The sequence below is a fragment of the Arvicola amphibius genome, chromosome 6 (genome assembly GCF_903992535.2).
Source record: "Arvicola amphibius chromosome 6, mArvAmp1.2, whole genome shotgun sequence".
Lineage (NCBI taxonomy): Eukaryota > Metazoa > Chordata > Mammalia > Rodentia > Cricetidae > Arvicola > Arvicola amphibius.
In genome coordinates, this window is record NC_052052.2 from 123218079 (window position 1) to 123238562 (window position 20484).

The following is a 20484-nucleotide window of genomic DNA, read 5'->3' on the forward strand; positions in this document are numbered from 1 at the left end:
TCTAAGTTTTACCTTGAGGTTGTAAAAATTCCTTTGTCTATGCCTAATGCTTACTATAAAAAGAGATGCTTGGAAGCCGCCCAATTTGCCACAAATTCAGAAGCTCAATCTTTTATCAGCTACAGCTGATAAGCTTTGTATGCCCCGAGGTGATTCTTTTTCTTTTTCTGTAATAAAGCTTGCTTCTGGTTTAATAGACTTTGGTAGTCTCTCCCCCATCATAGTGAGACCCCAGACCCAACATGGTGAAGATGAAATTGGTGAAGAGGGTTGAACGCAAGGCTAGCCTGGTCTACAGATCCAGTTTCAGGACAGTCAAACTTAGGCAGTGATGGAAACATAGAAAAGAGAAAGTTAGTGAAGATGTTTTGAATGAGGGGACCATGTTACAGGTCCAGTAAGCAGTATACTTGGCATCTTTGGCCACATGGTTCTGGATTTAAGGATAGAAGAAAAGGGATATGGAAGTTACCTCAAAGGAAAGCCTCTGGAGCCAGACATGTGTCAGGGGTGTCTCTGAACGGAGGCCTACACAGTCCATTACATGAAGCTTTGAAATTGAAGCCTGGATTGCCTTGGAGTCCCTAAGATGCTGGAAATGGCAGAGTTGTGGGATACTTGCTGAGGAGGGCTGCTTACAGGGAATGGAAGCAGCTCAAGAGAAAGAAGTGTGTTGCAGTCACCAAAGCTGAAAGGAGTTGAAGAACTGAGAACATTTTGACATCAGACATGGAGATGTAGTGTTGGCAGTTTGACCAGCTGGTTTTTGGTCTTTCTTTGGTTCAGTATTTCCACACTGTACTCCCTTCCATTCATTTTAGAATGGTAGTGTATACACTGTGTGTTATATGTTGGGAATACGTGATCTGATTTTTTATGTTGATTTTATAGGGGATTATAATTTAAGAGATTGCATGAATCTCAGCAGAGACTTGGAACTTTATACTTTTAAATAAGTCTGAGACTGTTATAGACTATTGGACTTTTGCAGTTGGACTGAATGCATTTTTGCATTATTATATGCATAAACCTTTGAGGGGCAGAGAGTGGCATGTGGTTGTTTGAAAGAAAATGGCCCCCTAAAGGAGTGTCACTTTTAGAAGATATGGCTTTGTTGGAGTATGTATGGCCTTGTTGGAGGAAGTGTGTCACTATGGAGGCAGGCTTTGAGGTCTCATATATGCTCACGATGCCACCCAGTGTCTGAGATCACTTTCTGTCACCTATGAGATAGATATAGGCCTCTCAGCTACTTCTCCAGTGCCATGTCTGGCAGCTGCTGTCATGTCCCACCACCATGATAATGGACTGAACCCTGAACTGTAAATGAGTCACCACAATGAAATGTTTTCCTTTATAAGAGTTGCCATGGTCATGGTGTCTCTTCAGAGTAAAAGAAACCTTAACTAAGACAACAATGAAAACTTCAAGACACTGAAAAAGGAGACTGAAGAAGATAACAGATGGGAAAGAAATACTATGCTCATGAATTTACAGGAATAACGAAGTGAAAATGGCCATCTTAATAGAAGCAATTTAAATGCAATTATCATCAAAATTCCAATGCAATTCTTCTCAAAAATTAAAAAAAATTATCTTAATTTACATATGGAAATACAAAGACCAAGAATAGTGAAAATAATTCTGAGCACTAAGAGAAATACTGGAGGAACCATCATCCCAGATTTCAAGTTATACTACAGAGTTATGGTAATAAAGCAGCATGGCACTAACATAAAAATACATGTTGATTAGTGAAATAAAATTGAAGACCCACACATAAGCACACACACCTACAGACACATGCTTCTTGACGAAGAAGCTGACAGTAAAATCGGAAAAAAAGAGAATACCTTTAACCATGAAGCTGATTAAACTGGATAGATACATGGAGAAGAATGAAGCTAGATGCTTGTCTCTAAGCCTGCACAAAACCCAATTCCAAATGGATCGGCATAAGACCTGAACCATGATTATGAAACAAGAGATAAATAGGTAATATACCTGAACTTACCGAACCAGAAAAGGGCTTTTTGAATAAGACACAAATTAATAAATGGGGCCTCATGAAACTAAGAATTTCTATACTGCAAAAGGCACCATCACTTAAGTGAAAATAAAACATACAAAATTGGACAGTACCTTTAGCATCTATACATCTCACAAAGGGTTAGTGTCTAGAACATACAAATAACACCAACTACAAAAGAACCACACTAATCATCAAGAAAACAAATAAGCTAATTTAAAAATGGGTCATTGAAGATGGACACTATAAAATAATCCCACACTAGCTCAGAACTGAGTATAATAAAGGGTTATTTATTTAGGGGTAGACTCATAGATCACAGTTCTCTGCACAAACAGGGAACAGGAACCAAATCCAGCAGTTGGGGGAGGGGGCGCACACAAGCTTTAGGGCTGCATTTATAGTATAAGAGACCATGCCCAAGTGTGCTGGTATCTTAAAAGCTGTTGGCTGAAGGAGTTCCCACAACAGGTCACTGGACAAAATAAAGAGTTCTCAGTAGACAGAATACACATGGACAAGAAACATATTTGTAAATGTTCAATATTGCTAGCAATCAGGGAAATGCAAATCAAAACTGTTTTGGGATTTCATCCTACTTCACCTATGGCTAACATAACCAATACCCCAAGAAAAAGACAACAACCCCTGCCATGAGTGTAGGAAAAGAGAAATGCTTATTTCTTCCTTGTGTGAGGAGGAATGGCAACAATGCATTACCTCTTTTGAAGTGGCTAGGCAATGAGTTCCCATAAACCCCCAACTATTACAGGCCATTGCCAATGCTTTTGGTTATGCTTCAAAACTTGACACAAAGAGCCTATTTCTGAGGCATCATACACTTGAGTCCTAGAACCCTGAGAAATCAAGTTAGTACATACCTAGAAGACTCATCCTATTGGCTAGCTTTCATAGATCTAGAAGGGGCTATGCATACTACCAGATGAAAACAATGATCATTTATGTTACCAAGCTGTGAACCCTGAGAAATACAACAATGTCTGGCCAGCCAGACATGGCTACATGTGTAAGAGTGACCTGAATATTATGGGAGTAATCAACCACTTTCTAATTGGACTTAAGATTTGCTCTACTTGTTGAAACTCATGTCTGTTCGTGTTGTCAGGATCAAGAACTTGTGACTAGACAGGTCCTAGTTTCTAGGGGAAAAACTTCATTACTCTGCTAAGTGTGCATAACATGAAATAAAATCCTAATAACTTATCATGGTACCCATACAGTAGTGCATTTCTCTACCCTCATTAGAGGAGATGCTTTTTTAAAGTACATGGAGACAAACATAGAGGCTCACCGCTGGTCAAGGTGCAATAAGAGGAGACAGCAGAATGCTCAGCCCTAAATGGGACTTCTGTATCACACTTCAGCTGCTCAAGGCTCTGGGTCATTGCAGAAGAGAGGTTGAAATAGTTTAAGAATCAAAAGAAATGGTGTTTTCTGTATCCAGCTAAACAGTTCTACATTGAATTCATGGTGGTTAAGACAGCATGCAGAAATGGAGTGAGGCCAGACAAAATTCCCACCAGGGGAGGGAGGCAGGAACTAAGTCCCATCTCTAGCTAAGATCTGCTGCCAATTGATAGCTTCTGGAAGAGGAGAGTCAGTGCTCTGTAAGGGCGCAGCCCCTTGGGAGTTGGCCACCCTCCAGTGAGGCCACACATCCAGGAATAGCAGAAGGGCAGTGCAAATTGGACTTGATGGGTTTAAATGAGGTGAGAGAACACAGCTGAGTGGATTGGGAAGGGGGGATGGGTGTGGAGGATTTGGGGAGAAGACAAATATGATCAAAATCCATTGTGTGAAATTCTCAAAAGAAAGTAAAAATAAGAAAATACATGAAAGGAACTGATATCTTGTGTCTCTTCAGAAATCCTATGACCCTCAGGTCTCCTTTGAAAATCTGATGAGAATATAGAGTTTTATTATTTCTATGATATAGACTCCTTGATAATTGGATCTGTTCTCCTACATTGATCATATAGGCGTGCTCTTCTCAAACCTGGCTACTCTTCACTAATTTGTCTTTTTTTTATCTTCGTAGTTTATTAGATTTTTTTCTTCAAATTTGTTAAAAGCTTAGTTTTTGTTTTTCACAATTACAAGCATGTCTTCTAAATATATCTATCTAAAATAAAATTGAAGTGAACCTACATATGATAAAAATGTCAAAGACATTTTATTCTGGTTGAATTAAATAATATTTTCCAGATAGATTTTAAATAAAACAATTTAATGGGCCACAGAATATCCTCTGCTAATAGTAACTTAATCTAGGGAAAGTGAACCCATGAAAGAAAAGCTATTCTGAGTATACTGGATATAAATATGTTTTCACTTATTTTCTTACATGAAATAGATCATGTAAAGTTAATAAGCAATTTGAAAAGATCAGCCAACTAGCCCTCTCTTTTCTGATGTGCAAATCAAAGGTGTGACAACATGATTTTAGATGACATCTTAGGGAACATGAAATGAGTTTGCTTCTTTCTGATGTAAGTGTCTAAATGATGGACAGATATGGTGACACACCCCTGCAAATCCATGTGGTGACACACGGCTGTAAATCCATGTGGTGACACACCCCTGCAAATCCATGTGGTGACACATAGCTGTAAATCCATGTGGTGACACACTCCTATAATCTCAACACTTGGCACACTGAGGCAGGAGGATCTTGAGCTTTATAACATACTGAGGACTATGGAACAAACTCTATCTCAAAAAAAAACAAAAATGAAAATGAAAAGAAAAATAACAGTAATCAAATGAGCTTAGAGACGTCATTGAATAATAGTTTGCAAGTGTCAAAAAATCCCTGTTGGGAACAAAATTCAGTTTTTAGTTGTTAAAATTTTGTTGCTGTTGTTGTTCCCATCATCGCTGCTGTCAGTTACAAAGTGAAGGATTTGGTCCCTGGAGAGCGGCTCCTCCTGAACCACACAGCCATGAAAGAGTGCCCTCCCTTCACAGCTCTCCTCCTGCCTTTCAATGGACCAGGAGTTTGCTGAGCCCCTGGTGAATCATATAAAGGAAGCCTCTATGTTGGGATTTTTGCCAGAGGCCAAAACCAGTATTTGGCTGGAAATGTATTTTTCCTCATTCTTGTAAAACCAATCAGAAACAATCTCTTTAAATAAATAGTGATTGGCTCACCGAAGTGTAAAGGACAAGACTCGGGTACCACACTTTCTGGGCATCACCTGTGCATCCTGCTCACCATCCACTGCACTCTGACTGGAGACCTCGGGACGCCCAGCAAGCAGAACTAGAACTTCAGTTCTCCTCACCTGAACAAGTAGATGACTATGTTGCAGACAGAAGTGGCATTGTGTTTGTGCCTTTTAAATTACTACTGCTATAATGCCAGATGTTTTGGAAGGCAAAATGAATTTTTCTGTCTCTCATGCTTAAATTAGAGGTAAGTAGAATATATAAGAAATTACTAAATAAACTCACATTAGAATTTGAACATTAGGAGACATTTGTGATCTCGGTGGAGACCATGCCTTTCAGAGCAGGTCATCTTTCCCTTCTGTTGGCTGTTGAAGCAGATCTGGGCTCTCAGGAAAGCAAGCTAAGCGAGAGGAGCAAATAAACCCAGGCTTCTGCCTTCAGGGCTCAGCTTTTCTAAAGGGTAAACTTTATGTAAACTTTTCCATTTAACTGTGTTGGGGGAAAGAATCCCATTGTGTGTGTGTGTGTGTGTGTGTGTGTGTGTGTGTGTGTGTGTGTATTTGAAAGACACTCTCAAAGAATATGAGGCAATTTAGGAAAGCATAAAATAACAAGACCACAACTCAAAAAATAACAAAAACTTTGCTGAGGTACTGAGAAAATGGCTCAGCAGATAAATGCCTTATCACAGGTTTGAGGACCTGAGTTCAAAACCACAGGAACCACATTTGGCTGAACACAGGGAGTACAGGGTTCTGTTCAGAACCTCAGTGCTTCTAGCAAAATGAGAGACAGAGGGGAGAATAGGATCAATCTGGAGGGTCAGCTAGCTTGTCATGTGCTGCATGAACAACAGGAAAGAAATTCTGTCTCAACCAAGATGCCCCCTGAGCGTCATATATGTGCTGTAGCTTGCGTGTGCAAAAACTCTCACATACCAGCATGCACACAAACACACACACACACACACACACACATACACACACAAATTCACGAACACCTAGCATATGAGGGGAACTAAATGTTTTACAACAAGTGGGAAAAAAAATCAATACCCATAGCTGATATTTTAATAACTATGGACAAAATTGTCAAAAATACATTCTCATATTGGTAAAATATATTTGAAAATTTAGTTTTTCATGGAGATTTCTTTGGGATACATTCTCTTTCGATGTTGGAGTCACTATATCACTACTTGCAAGACATTTTAGGATTCTGACTCACCTCCACCCAAAGTATCCTAGCTCTCTGACACCTGTGGCCCAGCACCTGTGCTCCTGTGGACCAGGTACTGCCAACAGTTTACACAAAAGATAACACCAATGAGTAAGATATGTTTCCTTGGCTACTGGATTTGCAACTGACTGTGAGGACTTTAACATAACTGCTTGCACACTGATGTGTTTAAAAAAGGAACACTGTAGAAGCTCCAAGTGACTCATTTGAGCACTTCTGCCCCTCTCTTACTGTGGATGCTTTGAGCTCGTTCCTCTGTTCCCTCCCAGGATCAGGCTGAGTAGGATACACCTGTGACTCTCAAAAGACCAGAAAATATATGTGTGTCCTTATCTTTTTTCCAAGTATATTATTCTTTAATTACATTCCTTCAGTTTGCATTACAGAATACTATGTTTATTTTTCAATATAATTTTGGACAAAAACGCAAGTCATTAACTTCATTGAGCAGGAAAGGTAAGCTAGTCCCTACACGGCTTTGTTGATAGGAGAAAATCAGGACCACAGGCAACAGGGACCATGGTGATGGACGGGGATCACAGTTTCACAACCCAACTCACTCTTTCAAGTCCCAAAATAAGCAAGGGATGAAAACCCAAAATGAAAGATTAGGAGATGATTTTCCTAATGAGGAACCTGAAGATCAGAGCACAAGATGCAATGAAATTAGTTAGAGAAGGGGTTTGGGGTGGCTGTGTCAGGCCTGCCAACCTCATTATCACTCCAGCTAATCCTTTGTGCATTCTGTGACAGCATAGGAGGATGAGTCTCCTGACATCGTGTCTGAAACCTTACAAGGAAGATGCCATAACGTCTGGACTTATTTTAGAAACTGGCAGGAATAGTGGGGAAATGAGGCTTACCTAATTCTACCAAATGCCTACAACCAGACACTCTCACTGATTTTGGGAAGAAATTTAAATGAATTTAAATAACAGGAGCAATGTCTCTGTTCCCCCAACAGCAGATACCCAGGTAGAAAGACCCCAGAACAACCGTCCACAGGACAGGCAAGCACAGAGGAGAAGCTCTGTGTCTGTAGAAATGGACTCAGTGCTGCAAACTTGAAATCGCTGTGCCAAAAACTGTTAGCAATCTATGAACACCTGTGAAAGGTTTGACACGCTTAACCTTTTATCAACACGGTTTTCACACTAACAGAATCAGTTTGTAAACGCTCTGGCATCATCAATTCATATTTAATTGAAGTGGTCAATAAACATGTTCACCGGCTTACTAACCCTTTGTGTTCCAGGGACCCAGAGACTGCACCATTTACCATGACTCTGGCGAATGAGAGCATCTCAGGGGAGTTCATTCTCCTAGGGTTCTCAGATCGGCCATGGCTGGAGCTGCCACTCTTTATGGTGTTTCTGGTGTCCTATATCCTGACCATCTTCGGGAATATGACGATAATTCTTGTGTCCTGCCTGGATTCCAAACTCCATACCCCCATGTACTTTTTCCTCACGAACCTGTCCCTGCTGGACCTGTGCTACACCACGAGCACAGTCCCCCAGATGCTCGTCAACATCTGCAGCTCCCGGAAGGTGATCAGCTATGGAGGCTGCGTGGTCCAGCTTTTCATTTTCCTGGCCTTGGGTTCCACTGAATGTCTTCTCCTGGGCATCATGTCCTTCGACAGATTTATAGCCATCTGTCAACCTCTCCATTACTCAGTCATCATGCACCAAAGGCGCTGCCTGCAGTTGGCGGCTGCGTGTTGGATCAGTGGCTTCAGCAACTCAGTATTGCAGTCCACGTGGACCCTTGAGATGCCACGGTGTGGTCACAAGAAAGTGGACCACTTCTTCTGTGAGGTTCCTGCCCTGCTCAAGCTGTCCTGCGTGGATACGACGGCGAATGAAGCAGAGCTCTTCTTCATCAGTGTGCTGTTTCTTTTAATCCCTGTGACTCTCATCCTCATATCGTATGCCTTTATTGTCCAAGCAGTGTTGAGGATCAGGTCAGCTGAAGGTCGGCGAAAGGCATTTGGGACATGTGGCTCCCACCTAATTGTGGTGGTGCTGTTTTATGGTACTGCCATCTACATGTATCTGCAGCCACCATCCCCTGCCTCCAAGGACAGAGGGAAAATGGTGTCCCTCTTTTATGGGATCATCACACCCATGCTGAACCCCCTGATCTACACACTTAGGAACAAAGAGGTAAAGGGAGCATTTAAGAGGTTGGTGACAAGGGTCTTCTTGATTAAAAAATGAGGAATGCCCAAATAACATCCTTGTTAGTGTAAGTTTTTACAACCTCACAAATTATATTGTTTTCTTCTTTATTGAACTATTATGATGATCCTTATCAAATAAAATCTTGCCGAGAAAAAACTACACCAGCCTTCTGCTGCCTAAATATATTCATTTCACAAGCCCTGGTAGCTGCTTTTTCTGATCCTCCCAAACAGCTGACCCTACACGCCGCATATTTTCAAGCTTCATAATTTGTGTGTGCTTGGTAAGGCTCCTTAGATTTCTCAGGTAAAAATCTGAGAATCCTTTCTCCAAAAACAAGGCATTTACTATACATGCGGATACACTATGAGGTATATAAGCACACCCCACACTCTTTTAGAGATGTGTAGAAGCTTGAACAGAGTATGTGATGCTGGCCATAGACCCATCTTTTTGAGGCTCTATAAAAATTCAGCTTTATTTCTACTCCAATACAATTTAAATTCCACAGTGACTCCCCCACCCAAAGGTTATTAAACTATTTCATTATTTTATTTTTACAGTTTCTACTTCTATTAAAGTGACATCCTATTTCATCTGCTAAAAAAGAAATAATAATAAAATATTTTAACTTTTAATCAAACTGTTGTGCGGCATTTTAAATGCTTTTTCATAAATGTGTATGTATGCATACATAATTTTTTTCTCATTAACTCCTAAAGGAGATATAGTTTAAATGATAAAAAAAAGTCTTACAGTGATGCCCACTCCTTTTCCCTGTAGTTTTTTATGTAAGAGGAAAGTTTGTTTTCTGTTAGTTGCCTTACATCAACACAGATTATAATTTATAGTTCTTCCATATTGCTTTCAGAATTCCACAGTGCTGAACAAAATTTTTATACACTAGAAGTCATAACTGATCATGTTTATTATATATCACACTGTAATTGATCTCTTCGATTCTTTTTTTTTAACCAAACTGATCTTAAAACAGAAAAGGCAGTAACAACAACGACACCCACAAGGAACACTTACACCGAGTCGCAACACCCTCGGGATTTCTAACCCAGCAGGTCTGAGGCAAGGCTAAGAAGTTCTCTCTCTACAAACTCCCAGAACATGATGATGTTCCCGGGAAGGGACCCGACTTTAAGAACTGTTCTACTAACAGTTAAAGAAAATAGCAATTATACTGGGATCCTATTCTTTATTTCTATCAATGGGAATTAACGACAAAAATGGGAGAGAATACTAAAAGTGTATTTTGCCAACCAGAGGGCATTTTCTAAGGGAAGTCCATGCTTATCTTAAAGCCCAAGTAAAGGAAAGACCGAATTTCCAGAGACAATTTTTTATGTCACTTCATCATCAATGTCCTTGTCCTTAGAGATCTGTGAGGAGCTGACTGTGGTGGCTCTCAAAGGTGGGAGGCTAAGGAGAAAGTCTTTAAACCGTGTGCTCCACCCTGACCCTCTCTGACAGTACTGACTATTTTCTCAAATTCCATCTGGGATCAGATCCAGCCTTCAGAACTATCGTGAGGCCAGCATAAGCTTTTTACAGATCCTTGACAGGAGCCAGAGGTGGGGTTGGAGGAAAGAGTGAAGGAAATTGAGGTACTTTACGTTTTAAAATCCAGCACACTGTATACTGGTGAATTTTAAAGGGATTTACATCTAAATTCTGATGTAGGAGTGTCTTATATCTATCTGTTGTTTCATTGGTTAATTAATAAAGAAACGGCAGTCATAAACCTCAGGAATATTACTTCGACATTCCCCTTCTATTCTGTGTACCAGCTGACCTATGTGATTGCTAAGACATTCCAGGAGAGGTCTTATCCTTAATAAGTGAGGACCTAACCCTGCCTGGAGAGGCCAGGGGGAGTCTGGAGACTGGCCATCTTAGGGCTCCCACTCAGCCAATTTGTGCTTGTTCACACTGTTTTCTGTTCAATTACATTTCTACTGTTCATCGTTGCCCATACTTCAACAAATGCAATCATGAAGATAGATGGTTCACCCTGGGTCTTTAAATGGTCTATCTCAAGGCTCCCACATCTTGTCAAACTTTGATTGAATATAGTTGCTTATGTTTTCTTCCCCTTATCTCTTTCCTTAATAGAGGTGTTGGCTCTGTGCTTTATGAAGGACTCGAAAGGAATGATCTCCTTTAATGTCATTACACCAGAAAAAGCCAGCAGCTGAGGAATTTAGACGGAAAGGGTAGCATGATCATATCCTATAACGCCTTGCACACAGGGGCGCTGCTCTTGTTGCTTGGCTCGTGCTAAGAGGAGCCAGCATTTAGTCTGTGAGCATTTTATTCTGACGGATGGCAAAGGTAAGCAAGTAGTTCAGCTCATCATTTAGCGACAAATAATGAGAGTCTAGCTTTGTTGTAGGTAAGCAAGAGGGGCGGGCATCGGGGATGGAGGGATGGCTCTGCAGCAAAGGCACCCGAGTTCAATCCCAAGGCCCTGAGCAAAACGTCTCAGCTTCAAATGGTTGTCCCCTGACCTCCATCCACTCCACTTGCAGGCTCACACTTGCAAGACACACACACACACAATAATAATAATAATAAATGACACTTGAGCCCTCCGCCCTCTGAGTGGGTGAGAGGTTGAGAGGCAAATAGGAACACTGATTCTTAGGCCCCAACCTTAGCTTACTCCTCCTCTCTATGGCAGGGACTCCTTTTTGTGCAGACCTTACAACCACAGTGTTCTCTGTGGCATAAAGCCCTTTTCCTTTTCTTCAGGAGTTCTTTTCTCTCTTTGCAATAGCGATTTTGCATTGAAGTCTCTCCTGAATGTAACTTTTTTTTAAAGTTTCATTTTTGGACAGTTTAGCTCTGAAAGAGTTCTTATTGCCATAATTTCTCTCCACAGTGCTGCTTCCAAACAGTCTCTCCTTCCTCCATGTGGTTTTTAATTTAACAACGTATTCTGGGGAAAATCCCTTTACCAGGTAAGTAGTGTATGTTTTCTGCTTGTCAGGGGCTTGTTTCTAAATTAACGTACAGCGCCTTTTGCTGAACAGGTTTTACATTTTGATACAATACTGAATATCCTTTCTCACTTAATCTGGGATTTTGAGGCAACATACATAAAAGGGATTGATTGTTTTATCTCCCACCTTCCCCCTACTTCTCTTAGGGCTCCACCCTCAGCTTCTGCCCCATCGTATATTCGGAATCCTAAAGATGTTTGGAGAGAATTTCTCCACCCTTTCAACTTCTCCAGAAGTTTTTGTAGGGCTGCATATTTGTAATTTCATCCGGGAGATGCCTGAAAGGAGACTCCAGGCAAAGCCAGACTTAGTATGCGCAAAGAAAAACCTAGTTACGACCTCGCTCACACACTCATTTCGTCATTCCTGACCTCTTATGGAAAAGCTTATTTTCTTTGGATTTTTTTGTTGATTGAGTACAGAAATCACATCTTGAGTTTGTTATATTATACAAAATCGTCTAAAACGAGTTCATATTTATATTTTTTATGGAAGTCGTGATTGTGCCTTTTCGGAGAAGTTATCCCTTGATGAGACGCTGCTCTCGGTTTTCCTAAAAAAAAAAAACACCTCGGAGCTACTTCCTAAATCAATGTAACGTTGAACAAAACTCCTAAGGCGTCCAGCAGGGAGCAGCACTGGATCCCACGAACCTGGGCAGGTGTGGGGTTCCTCTTCTCCCTTTGCTCTGCTCTTCTGCGCCCTTTGGTTGGCCCGGGGAATTCCTTCCTGTGTTTGTTTGTTTGTTTGTTTTTACTTTTTTTCATTCTCCTGCTCGCGTTCCTCCGGTTTCCGTCCAGATTCCTAAGCGAGTGCTGAGAATTTTAGCCTCCGCAGGTGCCCTCCTCTTTACTGCCCCCCTCTTTACTGCCCCCTAACAATATCACACTATCCGGGTCCCTCTTACTGCCCGGGTCCGAAAACCTTTCCATCCCTGAAGGGAGACTCATGGTCTTCAAGGCGGTGTCAGTTCCTGGGACTCCCAGTGGCTGCAATAAATCAGGAAGAAACATTACAATAAAACTGTAAAATAACATTCATATCTTCTTATTAAAAGAAAAAAAAGTATTTTAATAGTTTAAAAATAGGCAACATACACATTTGTAAGATTATTACAGTTGTTTCCTGCACAAAGCATTGGTGGTTCAGTGGTAGAATTCTCGCCTGCCACGCGGGAGGCCCGGGTTCGATTCCCGGCCAATGCAGAATAGCTATTTTTTTTTTCTTTCCCTTTAAGCGGACATCTTGAGTATTCAATTTTCCTCAGAGTCAGACTTTTTACCTACTTACATTTTCATGACTCGTATATGTTAATCATATTTTGATTAAAATCACCATTTCAAGTAAAAGGGACCAGTAGGTTAGCGACAAACTCTTTTCTTAAAGAAACAGTGATTTTTTTTTACCTGAGGCCATTTGAAATAAAAATTTTCTAAACGAATTTTGCTAAATTCAAGTCTCTAAATAAGGCAGTCAACCATTTTAGTTTGAAAGGGGCGGAGTTACATGAACCTGTAAAGGTAAGAATTCAAACCCACGTTCTTGTGGTTAGCAGAGTGGCGCAGCGGAAGCGTGCTGGGCCCATAACCCAGAGGTCGATGGATCGAAACCATCCTCTGCTAGTATCTGTTTTTTCTTTACTTTTTTCGCCACAATGAGACTGTATAGAATTAAAGCTTTATCAACTTTCTACCGTTTGCTTATAGAAACGGAAAATAATAGCCAATCAAAGCGTGCTGCCCTCAAAAATTCCTTCAAGGTGAAAACACCGCGTTTTCAATTAACTAGGAGATGGTGACAGTCTTGGAGCGGCGGTATTAAACCCAGCGGCCAAAGTAGCATGTCTAAGCCAAAGTTCAAAGGAGCTGCTACTTAAGGCTAGCCCCGATTTAGAGTGTCAGAGAAAGTGATATGGAGTAGACGTTTCCTTCTACTCCTTGCCAGTTATTACCACCAGCTCAGTATGGTGTGCTTTATTCCTTTGGCAGTGTTGGGAAGCTCTTTCAGTAGGACCGGGGTTATTGTGTTTCTGCTCCGTGATTTCCACTGTACCTTGAGCCCAGCCTGGTGACGCTTGACATGTCTTGGATCCTTGTGGTTTGGAATGAGTTAAAAGACACAATTTCTGGTTTACCACTCACCAGAATTTAACATTGTTCTTCAAAGATTACAGAAATGATCACATGGCACTGATCTATTTATTTTGCATCATAACACAATGACTACAGGTTTCTTATATTTAAAGGAGGGAGAGGAGGGAAAGGAGGGAAGGAGAGAGAAAGAGAGAGAGACAGAGAGAGACTGACTGATTAAAATGAAAGTATTTTCCAAAATCATTGCGGTCATACTGTCCTCCACTCCAGTTCTCAGTTTTTAGCCTCATAGAGATCTGAACACAAACTCAGTTTATCTAAAACAATTGTAGAAAAAGGAACTTTCTACAATTTCTGTTCTGGGCCCTATTTAAGAAAGAATTTTTCAGTTTGTTTGTGGATACTCTGATAGTCACTTACAGAATTTGTTTTTTAAGTGATGAATTTAATTCACCTCCTAGTTACTTACTAATTCTTTCTCTCCATGGAATTTTCTGCTAGCAAGTACGATGGTTATTATTGTCAAGATGACAGGATCAAGAGTCACTGAAGACAGGGGAGGGGGGTGTCCCTGGTCATGTCTGTGGGGAGCTATCTAGGTTACATTAATTGAGATGGGAAGACCCACCTTAAACATGGGTAACACCATTCCGCAAACTTGGGCCCTGGACCGAGTACAAAGGAGAAGTGTGCTATGTGAACTCCCTGGCTATGTGAACCTCGAGACGGTCACCTCCTCAAGGGTGCCACACTGTCTTCTCTGCCCTGACCCCTTAGACCTTAAAGCCAGAGTTAACCTCTCCTCTCTTAAGTTGCTGCTGGTGGTGGTCGGGTATTTATTTGGTTCCAGCAATGGGGGAAAGTCACTAATACTGTTATAGAAAGAGTAGGTTCTCGTAATGAGATCTCACTCTGCACAGTTAGAGATAAAAGATGACAGCACTTGACTGGCTCTTGACAAATGCCCAAGCAAGAGCTGGCGTAGAACAGATTTCCCTAACTTATGCACACTATAGGTTTATGTGTTCCACCATACTATCAGGCTTAAATGACGTTTTAAGGTCTGGCCCAGGTTACAATTTGAACAGAGACAGAGACTACACGTCTGACCACTTGGGGGAGATGGGAGATTTACACGGCCAAGACTGGCCAGGATTATTTCTGAAGAACCCCAGTGTCGCTCCTGTCCACACGGTTGTCACCCAGGTTCATCTTGCCTCCTAATTCTTGGAGAATTAGGCTTCTCAAAACGAGCACGACCAGAACTTAATGATTCAGGTTGTGATGCCTGTTTGAGGCTTGTTGTTTGGGGAATGGGCACTGTAAATTTTGCTTATCTCTAACAGACCTAGTTAAGCATACTAATTATTTTGGGGATCAGTGCCACCTCAGCTAAATCCTACGTTGTGTGGTTTAATGCCTCCCAAGCAAATCTATTAACCAACCCCTTATAACATTAATTCCATTACGTAACTCAGTTTCTATCTGGAGCCCATTCTGACTTCACAGTCATTTGAGTTCAAGCTTGCCTCCTCTGCCTGCTCCAGCATCCTTGAGGGCTGTGAGAAAGTTCTGATTAAGCCCATGGGAAAGAACATTTTGCCCATGGTAGAGAACACATTATCTACTAAGACACAGGCTGTTGAATGCCAGTCAAAGACACATCCAGTTAAAAAGTAAAAAACTGCTTGCTGCTAGCAGGATTCCCAGGATAGACAATGAGGCTACTTGCTTCTTTCTCTCAAGGACAGTACAGGATGATGATGTTGTTCTGTGATCTGCTTTTTGCCTCATATTAGTATATATGCTGGCTGAGAGATAAACTCAGGGCTGTTTGGCTTGACCAACAGACCTCCCAAATCTATCCTGTGTTTTCTGACTTAATTTCTTTCCATCTAACATTTCATTAGCCTCAGCACCCCCTCCAGATACCCTGGCTGACTTTGTTGGCGGAGGATCTGACACCATTACTTTAGTTTCTTCTACCCCAGCACGGCAAGTATAAAATAGACAGTGAACAGCTTTTGAAAATACTTTTGAGCCAGCTCATAGGACATAGGGGCAGAAGAATCAAGAGTTTAAAGTCGTCCTTGTCTGCATAGCTAGTTCAAGGACAGTTGGCCTACAGGACTCTTTGTTTCGACAAACAACACAGAGTCATTTTGAGAGAGCACCTCCCAGGAAGCTGTTTTCTTTGTACAGCAAATCCCTTTGCCAAGCCTGAAACAAATCTTTTCGCATTCACTTTTGTGAGTGAAACATTCTTAGAAACAGGCTGTTTCTGGTGGAAGAGCTTCTGGAGAACCCTTTTGACTCCGAGAGAAGGGAGCAGGGAGGGTAGACACTCGGAAAATTACAACAGAAGGCAGTGGAGTGCGGTAGGCAATGCTACAGCCTTCCGTTCTTCAAAGCATTTACACACTTTCGAGCTCTGGATGTATGGCGATTTCCTAACCTCCGAATTTTGTAGACAGTACCAGGAACTCTGTGTGGGGCAATAGTCTCAAGGCAGAGAACTGAGTGTCACTGGTGAGGTCTAGAGAAGGAAAGGGGGACTGAGACCAGCATATCAGCCTCACCTTCTTGCCACAGGCAACATCTGGGAAACAAAGCAAAACAAAACAAAAACAAAAACAAAAACTGGCATCTCAGCAGTATGGTCAGTCTCTATTGAGCTGTAAGCTATCCTGATGCATCAAAGGCAGCTGAAGACCCCCATTACTACACATATCAAAACCTCACACTGTGTCCCAACTAATGCATAAAACTTTTCCTTGCCAGTTAGGAATAATATTAAAAATACAACAAAGGTAACATAAGTAGAAAAGAATGTTTTCATGACATCATGAAATTTTCAGCAAATGGATGGAACTAGAAAAAAAAATTATCCTCAGGTAACCCAGACCAAGAAAGACAAATGTGGTTTGTAGTCACTCATAAGTGGATATTAAGTGTAAAAGATAACCAGGCTACAATCCATAACCCCAGAGAGCCTAAGTAACAAGGAGGACCCAAAGAGGGACACATGGATTTCCCTGGGAAGGGGAAATAGAAAAGATCTCCTGGGTAAACTGGGGGAGGAGGAGGAGATGATGGGAACATGAGGGATCAGGTTGGGTGGGTTGGGGATAGGATGGAGGGGGAGCATAATGAGACATCTTGATGTGGGGGGAACATTTGGGGTTAGGGAGAAACCTGGTGCCAGGGAAACTCCCAGGAATCCACAAGGATGATACCAGCTAAAACTCCTAACAATAGTGGAAAGCGTGCCTGAACTGGCCATCTCCTATAATCAGATTGGTGACTATTCTGTCACCAGAGACTGATGGAAACAGATGCAGAGATCCACAGCCAAACACTGGGCCAAGTTCCTAGAGTCCTGTTGAAAAGAGGAAGAAGGGATTGTATGAACAGGGGTCGGGGGAGAGGTGGAAGGGTGACGGGGTAGGAAAGATGGGGGTGGTCAAGGTCATGATAAGGGAACCCACAGAGACAGCTGACCTGGGATCATAGGAGCTCACATACTCTGGACCAACAGCTAAGGAGCCTGCATGGGACGGACCTAGGCCCTCTGCATGTTTGTGATAATTGTGTAGCTTGGTCTATTCATGGGACTCCTAGCAGTGGGATCAGGACTAGTCCTGGCACTTGAGCTGAATTTTGGAAACCTATTCCTCATGCCTTGATGCAATCGGAAGAGCTTGGTCCTGCCTCAACTTGATATGGTGCCCCTGGGAAGCCTGCCCCTTTCTGAAGGGAGAGGCAGGAGGAGTGGATTGAGTGGAGGTGGAGGTGGGAGCAGAAGGGCGAAGTCCTGAGGAGAGAATGGGAGGAGGGAGGGAGAACTGCTATAAAATAAATGAAAAAAATTAATAAATAAATAAAAAGAGAATAATACAGATAACGTTAAACTGGAAAATACAAGAATGCTTGTTTTTTTTTTTCTTTTTAAACTGAGATAATTATTCAATAAGCAACTTTTGTGAGGTTAGGGAATAGCTCAGAAGTAGAGTATTTGCTTAGCAAATGCAATGACCTGAGTTCAACCTTCAAGACTAAAACAAACGAACACAGCCAGAATAACCATGAACAACTGAATAGCCTTCGCCTTCTCTCCCACCTCTCTGTTTTTAGAAAGTCAAGAATTTTTCCTCTGATATTCTCTTTTGTTTTCTTAGCTAGCTTTTGAATATTTGCTACATGAGGAGACCCTGTGCTCTGCCCAGAGGGGCCAAATGAAGAATTTTAGTTGAGGACCAAATAAAGTGGGGACTCTGGACACTTGAGCCCGGCCTTTGTGGTGGGAAACTTCATAAAGAGTTTGTCCTGGGTCCAGAAAGTTTTGCTTGTGTCCAGATTTCCAACTTCGAGATAAAAAAAAAGTCAACTTTTGTTTCTTTAGTGTGTGTCATAGTCTAAAATTTTGCTCACTGCCAAAATACAATATTTAGACTATTTCATATTGAAATGCATGCTGTCTTGAACGCTGAATGGCCGGGTTCCTGCTGGGCACTTCCTCTCACGCAGCTCCTGCCTGTTTCTACCAGTTTTATGAAGACACATATGCTGTGATGGTTAAAACAAAGCCAAGAAACCACTGAGATGCATTGTGGTCCGTATTTGAAAGAGGGGTGCTAAGCTAATGGACCCAAAAGAATTAAGATTTCGCCCAGGAATCTCAAGATGAGTAAGGGACCAGATAAAATCCTGACTCTGGGGATGAACTTGCGTCCAAGAAGAGGGTTCACAGCAGAGCAGCCTAGCTCACCTAGGCTCAACACCTGCATAGCCTGGGCTTGTTTTGTGGGTTTTATAAAACTATAACACCGCTGTAGGAAAAGCAGAGGGAGCACAGGAACTCCTGTATCCCCAGTTCCCACCTAAACAACAAGTCTATTTTTCTTTACTGATTTCTGTTTCCTATTTGTTTTTTAATTTGAAGAAACTAAAGTGGCAAGTTTAAGGGTCTAACTGTCTCATAATGCTATCTCTATTAAAATTAGAAAACATGAATACAATGTTAGAAGGCTATGGACTTCAAGAACATTTGTTGAGATGAGGCATGGCTTCAAATGCTCAGTAACGCATCTGTTGGGCCCCTTTGAGCATCTGACACAAATGCCCCTTTAGAGACTCTCTCAGCTGTTCCTCTAGCTACAATTTTAACTAAACACAGATTTTTTTTAAACGGAAGAGAGAATATGAAATAATAGCAGGCTGGAATAAAAGAACAGTGTTAAGTGTGGTTGTGGACTAAAGTGTGTTCCCCTCAAATGCACGTGGTCAGGTCTTATCCTTATACTGTAGCTAGAGTAGGAGACAGGATCTCCAAAGAGCTAATTCACAAGCTGGAGCTTCCGGTCGGTGGCTTACCACTTGCCCAGCTTGTCATTAGACCGTTTCCCTTAAGAAATGTCCAAAGAACGGAGCCCTGATTGGGTTGGCTTAGAGACACCCGGCTGAACAGGTCTATATCTCAAGTCAAGGAGAGAACATGAAGGCAGCCATCTACCAAGTCTGGAAGAGAGGCCTCAGAAGTACCACACCTGATCACACCTTGCTCTTGAACTTCAAGAAATAGCTATCTGTGCTCTGTTGCTTCTGTCAGCCCTGTTGTTCTACTAAAGTGTTTTAATAAGATCTTTGCGCATGATTAAGCACCGCAAACTGTTAAAGGATCTAAAGCTAGAAAGCATGCCTCTAATTATTTTCAGTTATTTTAATTTGCTTTTGACTAGTATTTTGGTTTTTGCTTTGTTATTTTTTTTTTTTTTTTGATAGTGCTGACCAGACACTTCCTCTATGCTCTCCCTAGTCCCCTCGGTCTTACACCCTCTTGCTCAGTCACACATGAATGACTCCTGTAGTTACTAGGAAACAAATAGCAAACCTACTGCAACTCACTCATCACAAGAAGAAAACTCAACGTCATGGGCTTGTGCTTCTACTTGAAGCCACAAGATGGCAGAAAAGAGACATTTCACACACCCTGCAAGACCAGCTCCTTCCCTAAATAGCCCCACCTGCCATGAGTCAACTGCAAAGTCTTCCTGTGGAGGGACCGAGGTGGTGAAGCTTATTCTTTCATAGGTGGAGAAAGATCTACAAAACATGATTGATGGGAGAAAGTAGACTACGCAGTAACCATGAGGCACCAAAAAACAAGTTAGGTGTTATTTGGATTATGGTAAATTGCAGGCTCTGGGTCGTACATGGAACTCCCTCCCACGAATACTGAGGTAACTAACCTTCACAGGTCGGCGGCACTGCTGGGTCCGCTGATTTTCGGTGTAGGTTGACTCTTGTTGCTGGATGCATGGCAATCAACACACCCTTGAAGATAGCCTCTCACACATGTTTCGTGCTGAATTTACTTAGTTTTCAACAGCTACTGGATCCCACTTTTACTTGGGCACCAGTAATGATTCACCTTTTACCCACTCAGCATTGCTGACCTGTGGTTACACTGCCTCTTTACCTATTTAGGAATAAAAAGTTGACTTGGCCCGGATCCAAAGGCCAGTGAGACGCGTAAAGTTTGAGTAATCGGTACACTTATAGAAATTAACTTTACAAAAAAAGAAACCGCCTTAAAACTATCAAAATAAAGGACAATCCTTGTACGGTAAGCCCTTGAACTTACTGTCCAAATGTTACTACTCTCACGGCAAGGCAAAGTCTGCCTCGCCAAAAAGCGATGGGAGAAGAGAAGGAATGTTATGTAACAGCTG

At 41.7% G+C, this 20484-nt stretch overlaps 1 protein-coding gene and 2 non-coding genes across 3 annotated transcripts; all 3 read left to right on the forward strand.

Moving 5' to 3' along the window:
• The first annotated feature begins 7740 nt into the window (after nucleotides 1–7740).
• LOC119817350 (olfactory receptor 2B2-like) lies at nucleotides 7741–8682 on the forward strand. Its single transcript, XM_038334546.1, has one exon. It carries the CDS (start codon nucleotides 7741–7743, stop codon nucleotides 8680–8682), a length of 942 nt encoding a protein of 313 aa, XP_038190474.1.
• A 4112-nt stretch (nucleotides 8683–12794) lies between these two features.
• On the forward strand, nucleotides 12795–12865 carry Trnag-gcc. Its single transcript has one exon. It is a non-coding gene; the product is annotated as a tRNA-Gly (tRNA).
• A 345-nt stretch (nucleotides 12866–13210) lies between these two features.
• Trnam-cau lies at nucleotides 13211–13282 on the forward strand. The gene has a single exon. It is a non-coding gene; the product is annotated as a tRNA-Met (tRNA).
• Nucleotides 13283–20484: the final 7202 nt, after the last annotated feature.